This window comes from Vespa crabro, chromosome 15 (genome assembly GCF_910589235.1).
Source record: "Vespa crabro chromosome 15, iyVesCrab1.2, whole genome shotgun sequence".
Taxonomy (NCBI): Eukaryota; Metazoa; Arthropoda; class Insecta; order Hymenoptera; family Vespidae; genus Vespa; species Vespa crabro.
Genome location: NC_060969.1, coordinates 3,902,496 through 3,912,495, shown reverse-complemented (window position 1 = coordinate 3,912,495; position 10,000 = coordinate 3,902,496). Strand labels below are relative to the sequence as shown.

At 31.4% G+C, this 10,000-nt stretch overlaps 1 protein-coding gene across 21 annotated transcripts in view; it reads right to left on the bottom strand.

Moving 5' to 3' along the window:
- LOC124429291 (polypyrimidine tract-binding protein 1) overlaps positions 1 to 10,000 on the bottom strand; it is a 422,552-nt gene that overhangs the window by 87,730 nt on the left and 324,822 nt on the right. The window contains exon 1 of one of the 21 annotated variants that reach the window (XM_046974375.1): positions 7,131 to 7,434. The exons of the other annotated variants lie outside the window; for them this stretch is intronic. Coding sequence (XP_046830331.1) covers positions 7,131 to 7,304 — 174 coding nt within the window. The 5' untranslated portion in view covers positions 7,305 to 7,434. Of the gene's footprint in view, positions 1 to 7,130; positions 7,435 to 10,000 lie in introns of those variants that run through there. 21 annotated transcript variants of the gene reach the window in all.

Genomic DNA, 10,000 nt, shown 5'->3' with positions numbered 1-10,000 from the left:
CTGCTTGATGGTATCATTTTTCACTATGTTTTTATTTTTGTTATTTCTATTTTTTTTTCTCTATACACATACACGCGCACACATAATACACACACACACACAAACTTTGAATAAAACATGCGTATATCGATGTCATCGGGTATCGTGTGTTATCCATTATTAATTTAAAAGTGAAAAATAAAAGTTAAAATGGTAAAGAGATAAATAAATAGAAAAAGAAAAAAAAAAAAAAAAAATAAAAAAAAAATGATAACAAAAGAAAAAGAGAGAAAGAGTAAGAAGAGAAAAGAAAAAGAAACAAACTGATTCCTATTAAACGTAATATGAACGACGGCGGTACGATCGGCAAACGGACAAAAGGAAATGTAATAAACATTTTAACGCAATTGAATATTTGTCGAAGTATTTCGCGAATATTATATTTCCTTTCATCTGATAAACATTTTATTACGTTCCGTTTGTGGCGATAGTGGGATGATAGTGGTGGTGGTGGTGGTGGTGGGGATAGGTACGTGCATTGGTAGAGAAATTAAATTAGAGAGAATAAAAACGGAGATGTATGATAGCTCGCTTTGAAGTCGTCATGCATTACGGAAAATTCAAATATTAATAAAGTGAAACAGAGAAAGAGAGAGAGAGAGAGAGAGAGAGAGAGAGAGAGAGAGAAAGGGAAAGAGAGAGATGACTTGCAAAATTGATCTCCTTTCTTTTTTTTTTGTCCATTAAGGATCGTTCGATTTTCATGAAAATTTTACGATTTAAAAAAAATCAATAAATAAATGATAAAAATAAAGTAGTAATAATAATTGGTTAATAATTAATTGCAATAAATATTTTCAATACCTTATGAGTTATTATAGCCGTCTATGATTTGACTCGAACAATGACAATTGAACTACGACAGACGGCAAAGATAGCGAGGCAAATTTTCAAAGAACTTATAGACGCCTCCCTTTCTTTCTCTCTCTCTCTCTCTCTCTCTCTCTCTCTCTCTCTACTTTCTTCATTCTTTCCTCCCCTATCCCTTCCGACAGTAATTAAAGGGTTAATTTAATTTCCCATTTAATTCAATTTTCTTTCTAACTCTTATAAAATAATACAATTTCTTGTCTAATTTAATTTCCTTTTTCTTGTTCTCTTGTTCTTTTTTATTTTTTTTTATTTTTATTTATTTTTTTTTTTTTTATATCTATTCTCTTTCAAAACTACCACAATTAGAGGTCTTTGTTCTTGAAGGCGCCCTCGTTATATCTTCTCTCGTGATTTAAATTTTTTTTTTTTTATTTTTGTGGGAGAGAATTTTGCACTCATTTTTGTTGTTCTTATGGTGTTTTCTTTTCTTTCTTTTTTTTTTCTTATGGAAAATCAAAAAAAAAAAAAAATGAAAAAGAAAGGGGGAAAAAAAGAAGGGGATAAAGAGAAAATAAAAAAGAGAAAAAGAAACGAAGAACGAGAGAGAGAGAGAGAGAGAGAGAGAGAGAGAGAGAAAGAGAAAGAGAGATAAACAAAAAAGGAAGGTAGAAAAAAAAGCAAATAAACGAGCAAAAATAACATACAAAGTGAAAAATAAAAAACGAAGCTTATATCGAACGATCCAATTAGAAAAAGCTTTAACGATATATACATACTCTGTATAAACTATATTAGCTTATAAATTTTCTCTCCATTTAAATGACGTCATCCGTATAATCATCTTATTATAATGATTACAAGACAGCAAAACGACGATATCCAATTATAACTAATGTTTATCAATAAAAACGGATATTGGGATGATAACAAGCGATACAATTTATTTTCCCTCTCTCTCTCTCTCTCTCTTTCTCTCTTTCTCTCTCTCTTGCGAACAATTTCATATATTCAACAGGTCTCTCTCTCTCTTTCTCTCTTTCTTTTTTTTTATTAGACTCTCATTAAAAAGAATTATTCTTTTCTCTTCATTTTACTGATATATAACATTCACGGAAGTAAGCCATTATAAAACTTTAATAGTAACGTCACTATGATGATAATGAATTGTTCTTAAAAGGATTTTTACATTGAAAGAGGGAGATCCAGGATCATTGCTCGAAACAAAAGATTTACGATCGACAGCCCTTAAAATAGACCCTTAAACATCTTCGAAACAAAACGAATAAAGATTATTATGAAAGCTTCTTCATTCTCTCCCCCGCCCCTCCTATCTGACTCTCTCCCCACCATCTCCCCCACCCTCTCTCTCTCTCTCTCTCTCTCTCTCTCTCTCCTTTTCTTTCAAATATATGGATCTCTCTTGGAAACATTATCGTAAACGATGTTAAAAGCGAATCGTTCAAGCTAGTAACTTCGTCGTTACGAGAAACAAAGTTACAACGTAGGTAAAACTATGTAGGTATTCCATGAGAGAAAGAGAAAGAGAGAGAGAGAGAGAGAGGGAGAGAGAGAGAGAGAAAGAGAGAACTCATAGAAGTTTCTCGTATAAAGTGTAAACGATAAACGAGATCGTTCGTGTAGGCTATCGTTATACCTTCAGGGGCTTAAGAAAAGAAAAAGAAAAAGAAAAAGAAAAAAAAAGCGAAGAAAGTAAAAAGAAGTATAATTACGAAGATAATCGTAATTGTAAAACCGACGATAATCTTTACGGTATATCTACTAATTAGATGTTTTTTTCTTTCTTTCTTTCTTTCTTTCTTTCTTTCTTTCTTTCTTTCTTTCTTTCTTTCTTTCTTTCAACGTGTGCTTCTCAAACACGCTCATATATACTTTTAAATATTGTCATGCAAAAACTAAGAATGAACTTTGAACAAGCGTCCATTATATTCAATATACCTGCACTACGGATATATATATATATATATATGTGTGTGTGCGTGTGTGTGTGTGTAATGCGATATGGATTATACAAGTTGTGACCGACGTCAGGATACATTACTCATTTTCGAAAGTTTTTCTGACTTTTCAGTTTTAGGGCTTGTAAATATTTACGATTAACAAAGAGAAATTGGTTTAAAATGTCTCGGAAAATGGATAATTTATTTTTAAAATAATCCAGAAATTTCTAGACCACTTAGAGACTTTTGACCCAACCTATATACACATATTTGTGCATGTATGTATGTATGTATGTATGTGTGTATGTTTACGATGAAATGAGAGTATAAACTTTACTCGTTTAAAAATGTTCGAATTTGAAATTAAAAGAAGTAACCACGTAAACACGCACACACACGCACACAACAAATAAATCTATATATACAAACGTTATCATTTTCATAATCATATATATATATAAGGATGAAGTATATAACGCGTTATCACTTAAATTTATTTTAAATATTAATACGAAATGAAAAGAAAGTAAGTCTTCATTTAATTATACTTTAATAGGTAAAGAAGCTTTCGAAGTCCATTCGATAAAGATAATTAGCTCCTCTCCTTCCCCTTCTCCCATGCCCACCCAAAAAAAAAAAAAAGAAAAAAAAAAAAAGAAAAAAGAAAAGAAAAAATGTTTTATTAATTGAAATTGAAGCGAACTTTTAATCTTTTCTTTTTTTCCACTTTATCGCGTAATTTATTAGAACAAAAATGGAAAAAAGAGGAAAAAAAAGAAAAAAAAAGAAAGAAAAAGAAAAAATCATAAATACAAATTCCATTAATTTTATATATAAATATATACTATATATATATATATATATATATATATATATATATATATATATATATATATATTAAATATAAACATAATTAATTAAATATTAAACATGAATGTTAAACATTATTATTGACGATGTATTTTCGACGTTTTTTCTTTTTCTTTTTTTTTTCTCCTCCTCCCCATTATCGTTCCCATTTGAAAGAGACACGTTAAACAATCTCTTCGTCGACCAATTGCATTCCGCACAAATAAACGATCGTTCTGTATTATTCCCAGAATGAAAACATAATGGATACGTAATTGTAGTCGAGGCATTAACGAACATAACGACAAGAACGGGTTAGAGTGTATTTTAAATGAATCGTAATATTTCGATATGTACTCGATAATAAAGTATGTGTGTGTATATATATATATATATATATTATATATATATATATATATATAAATCTTTATATTTCTCTCAATCTCTGTGGCGTACACCAAAGCGTTATTAATACAATGAAATTATTTGTAATTATGTTAGTTTTAGATCGTACGTATCTATCTCGCATATACACAAGGATACACGATATCAAACCGTTAATTACAAATTAATATTAAAATTGAATACGGATAATTGAGCTTGTACCTTGGCCTAAAATAATACTCGGCCAATTTGATATGTAGTTCTGGCTTTACCAACTATTTATGTAAATGTAAATAAATTTGTGTGTATGCGTATATAAATATATATATATATATATATATATATATATATGTATACATATATACATACACACACATATGTATATATATATATATATATATACATACATAATAGAGAACTATAACAAAAACTCTGTAACCTAATTTCTTTTTTCTTTTCTCGTGCCTAGCAACGGAAATTTCTTTTTTATTTTTCCCGTACGCCTAGCAATCGTACGACTTAGTTGATATCAACCCTTTGAATACGACCTAAAATAATTAATTTTCCAACCTCAACGAGAAACGAAACAAGAAACGAAACAAGACAAAAAAAAAAAAAAAGAAAGAAAAGAAAAAGAAAGTAGAAAAAAATAACAATCGATATGAAATATACAGAGCGAGCGAGAAGTACCTATGTGGACTTTTAAAAATCAATTATCTTCGAAAACTCGAGTAATCCTTTTTCCAAAAAAAAAAAAAAAAAAAAAGAAAAAAAAACACACATTTTAGGCTGATCAGTTTCTCTTTTTCATTCTTCTTTTCTTTTTCTTTTTGTTTTTTCCAGATTCTAAAATCGCAAGCGTACGCTTGAAAAATCGATCTAAAAATTCTCGATAGGTAGTAATTGATAAAAAAAAAAAAAAGAATAAAGAAAGAGAAAAGAATAAAGGGAGAAAAAAAAGAAAAAGAAAAAGAAGAAAGAGTAAATCTACAAACTAAGCAAACCCCATCCGTTCTCGTATGAACTATTTATTTATTTTACTCCAAACAAAAACTGCGCTTCATGTAAGTGCAATTTTATTGCGATCGATCGTGTAAATAAGCAAACTGCTAAGCTTCAAGATAAACTAATCGTAAACGATGTTGATTAAGACGACGAAGAAAAAAAAAATATTATATATATATATATATATATATATATAAAATCAAGTTCTCAGAGATTATTTTCGATCGTCGATCTTCTCTCTTACACAAAGAGACACGCAAACACAAGCATATGCAAGCATATATACACAGAGTGTGTACAATACAAAAGCGTTCTGATATCCGATATTAATCGTTACATTGGAATTCACTGCATTGTTTCAACACAACGACCGATGGAACGGTTCGTTCATTGCAACACGCGGTACATAGTAATCCGATTTGATGGAACGCTACCGCGGCCGTTTAAAAATCGAAATTGGCTTGGAGATATATACACATATATGTATATATACACATATACACACACACATATGTATGTACGTATTCATGTATGTATTGAAAACTAATCGTGACTAAATACGAGACCTTCATGGATGATTGTAAACAGTGAGGGAGAGATATACGTGATTGTAATAACAACAGTTTTTTTTTTGTCGTTCGAGATACGCGCAAAAAATTAAAAAGGAAAGAAAAAACAAAAAAAAAAGAGAGAGAGAGAGAGAGAATAAGAAGAAGAGAAGAGAGGGGGAGAAAAGAAGGAACCAAGGAGAAGCGAGAAAAAGGAATAGCGAAAAAAATTAAGAAGAAAAATGAAATACAAATAAACAAATAAAAAGAATAGAAAACAACGAGATAGAGATAGATAGATAGAAACAGAGAGAGAGAGAGAGAGAGAGAGAGAGAGAGAGAGAGAGAGAGAACGAAAAGCCTTTTACAACTCGTACAGCTACAGTAGAAAACGAAAGTAGGCTGGAAAAAAAGAAGAACATGACGTAACACGTTTTCGACGTAGCTGCATAAAATGTTTCCACCGTTTCCTGCGATGAAAAACGAACGATGCACGTTGCTCTCTCTCTCTCTCTCTCTCTCTCTCTTTCTCTCTTTCTCTCTTTCTCTGTATGTCTATCTATCTCACTCTCTTTTTTTTTCTGTTCTCGTTTCACCGGTAACACAACGCCTAAGCGAATTTCCTCCGATAGAGACAACTTTCCTCCTACGCGGGAAAGCTTCATAAAGAGGGATTTACTCGACAAATTTACGCTTTTATTAAAACCATGAAGAGAGAGAGGGAGAGAGAGGGGGGAGTGAGAGAGAGAGCAATGAGAAACGACGAAAAGGAGAGGGATGCAAATAAAGAGAAACAGAGAGTAGTACCGTGAATTTTTTATGAACCTAATAGTATTTATATATATATATATATATATACACATTATATACCATTACTCTTTATAACGACAATTATGTTATTTTGATATATTTCCAGTTTCTCTCCCTCCTTCTATCTCTCACTCTCTCTCTCTCTCTATCTATTTCCCTTTCCCACTCTATCACTCTCACTCTTTCTCTCTCTTCCTCTCTCACTCTCTCTCTCTCTCTCTCTCTCTCTCTCTCTCTCCTTCTCTAATCTTATACGTTAAAAACAAAAGATATATTAAAATATATTCCAATTAACTCGTATATATATGTATATATACATATATATATATATATACCTCAGAGAAACTTCGACGTAATAATATGTATATCCAGTAGTCATGACAATTTCTAGGTTATGTATACAAACGTGGATAATTTGATATCGACTCTTACGTTCTCGATCGATGTATCGTCGCCATCTTGAAATGGCTTAATTTTCAACTAACAATAACAATGTGAAACGTTCGATTTCAATACAACACATTGTACGTATATACAAAATACATACACGCGTGCACGTATACATAGTAGACATATATACACACACACGTATACGTACGTACGTACGTACTCCTCTCTCTCTCTCTCTCTCTCTCTCACACACACACACACAGAGCCATATACACAGGCACACACACATACGTATATATGTACATATATATATATATATCTACATTAAACTCACCAAATCAAGTTGAAACTCAAGTTCATCGTTTTTGTATAAACCTTTCGACCACGTTTCGTGTCCGGCAGCACCGTTGCTGCGCATGTCCGTAGATCCTTCGACCATCATCGACAGAACATCAAGACGATTCCTCTCCGAACACGTATCCACCGTCTCCATATTACCAACACTCATTTATTCGTACAATCTTTAACGCAAATATACGTACGATAAATCACTCAAAACGAACCTATTTTAACAACGATATTTTCTAACGTAACCTAACGCGTGTACAGACACAACACACACGGCCGGTCGCAACGTGTTACACCGGCGCGACCGGTCGATGTCACTGCGCGTTCGGTCAACTTCGTAAACGCTCGAGCCATTCCGTCGGCACTGCCGTACGCATAGTTTTCAATACCCTACGTCAACGACTATTCTTTTCGATTCGTTCTTTCCTTTATGCTGAATTTCTTCGTATCTTAATCTTTTCCTTTCCATCGCCAAATGTCAATTTATTTATTCATTCATTCGTTCAATCATCTATTCATTTATTTATTTATTTACTTATTCCTTTACGTTTATTGTACGAATTTTATTTATTCGACTTATCTCGTATTTAAATTTCAACTCATTTTCTCTCTCTCTCTCTCTATCTCTACATTTTAATTATCAATACGAATTCATTCATTCTTTTTTCTTTTTTTTTTATTCTTTCCTTTCATTCTTCGTTTTTCTTATTTTTTTTCCCTTTTCTTTCTTTTTTCTTAAGCAAATAATCATCGAGCTATCGACAATTATTATCGATTATTTAACACAGACCATTAATTACTACTCTCATTCGTGTAATAATTTTTAAATTTACTACATTAAATAACAGCGTGAGTCAAAGAAATTTTTAATTTTTCAATTAAAAATGACAAAAAAAAAAAAAAAGAAAAAAGAAAAAACAGAAAACAAGAAACTAAATCGTTTACTATTCCGTTTTTTTTTCTTTTTTAAGTTAAATTCTTTTTTTTCGTTTCTTCGTTTTTTCTTTCTAATTGTAACACTTGACCTCACACCACCCTACGTGTAACTAATGTATATGTGTGTATGTATATACATATATATTTTTTTTTTATTTATATATTTATATATATATATATATATTATATTTTTTCTTTTTATTATTATAAATATATATATATTTTTTTTTTGTTCATTCTCAAATCGTTTTCCCACAGCTAAGCGAAGCAAATTTATTTGACACGAGAGAGAGAGAGAGAGAGAGAGGAAGGGAGAGAGAAAGAGAGAGGAGACGACAATTTTGATATGAAAACTTTGTTTTCGTCATTGTACGCAGAATGCTGGGCGTGAGAGAAAAATAAAACATTCAGTTTATAATCTACTTTTCTAGATTCGATCTCGTTTAAAGGCACGATATGACATTTGAACACGTCCGAATCGCGTGAGCCGTTTTATTTCCGGAGTTCACGACGTCTTCGTGACGTTTCTCCTTTCGGTATATAGATCATAGGTCACAAAGAGAATGTGTTCTCTCTCTCTCTCTCTCTCTCTCTCTCCCTTTACCCTCCTTTTCCTTCTTTCCCTCTCACCCCACCCCACACCCCTTCATCCCTCATCCTCGGCGCACAATTACATTTCTAATCTATAATACGTAGTTGTTCCTCGTTAATATTAAAAGTCATTATATTTCGTCTATTTACTTTACTCGAGAAATCGCTCACAAATATTATTTATTTATTTATTCTTTTTTCCTTTTTATCTCTTTAATATACATACATAACTAACTATGTCTCGTGTATGATGATGATGATGATGATGATGGCGATGATAATACATATATATATATATATTATATAGACCGTTATCAATGTTCAGATATAAATAGTACGAATAAAAGTGCGATGAAAAGGAAAACAAAACAAAACAAAAAAGAAAAAAAAAAGGAAGATCATAAAGAATCCTTCGCGATATCGAGAAAAATAATTTTGCTTATAAATAATGTTTCAGAAAGATAGAAGATGAGTACGACACGTGACACATGGCGCAACAGGCGGTGGTGATAGTAGAGACGCATCTCTCTCTCCTCTCCATTAGAATTTCAAGTAGCTGCTTTTCTGCTGCTTTCTAGTCCTATACTCCTTTATTTCTTTCTCTTCATAATATCTATCTCTTTCTATAACTCGGAAGAACAACCCCTTCACCGCACCCTTCCTTATTTCATCTTTTTTCCTCTTTTTTTCCTTTCTTTCTTTCTTTCTTTCAACTCTTCATCGTACACATAAGAATATATAAAAGGAGTAAAGGAACGTCTTAATAATAAATTTCGAAAGAAATTCTTTCGTATTATATCATAAGAAATGTATTAACATTACAGAGAGAAAAAAACATACAATGTATATACGTATATACACGTAGTAGATACATGTGTATTCTCTTTTGCAACTCCAAAGGACATTTCTAATCTGACAAGACAACAATGTTTTCCCGAATAAAAGGTAATTCCAAAGAAAGCTAAGTTTCAAAGAAAGTCCACGATATTCGTGGTTGTGTCAGTGTTGTCTTCACTTTTGGGAATGTAGGACAGAAGAGATGGCGAATAGAAGGGGGAGGAGGGGAGGGATTAGCTTTCCCATTTTTACGTCACGAACTTATCACGAAAATGTATTCCAAGGGGAGCCGAAAAAAAATACAAGTAAATCTTTATCTCTTTCTCTCTCTCTTTCTCTCCTATCTTTTTTCATTCTTTTTTCTCTCTTTTTTTTTCTTTTTTTTGACAAACACACTAAACAAATTATTTCGAATAAATAAAATCTAAGTATAGTACGTGTATATATTTTCTTTTTTTTCTTGTATTATATTTATATTATTTATTTATATAT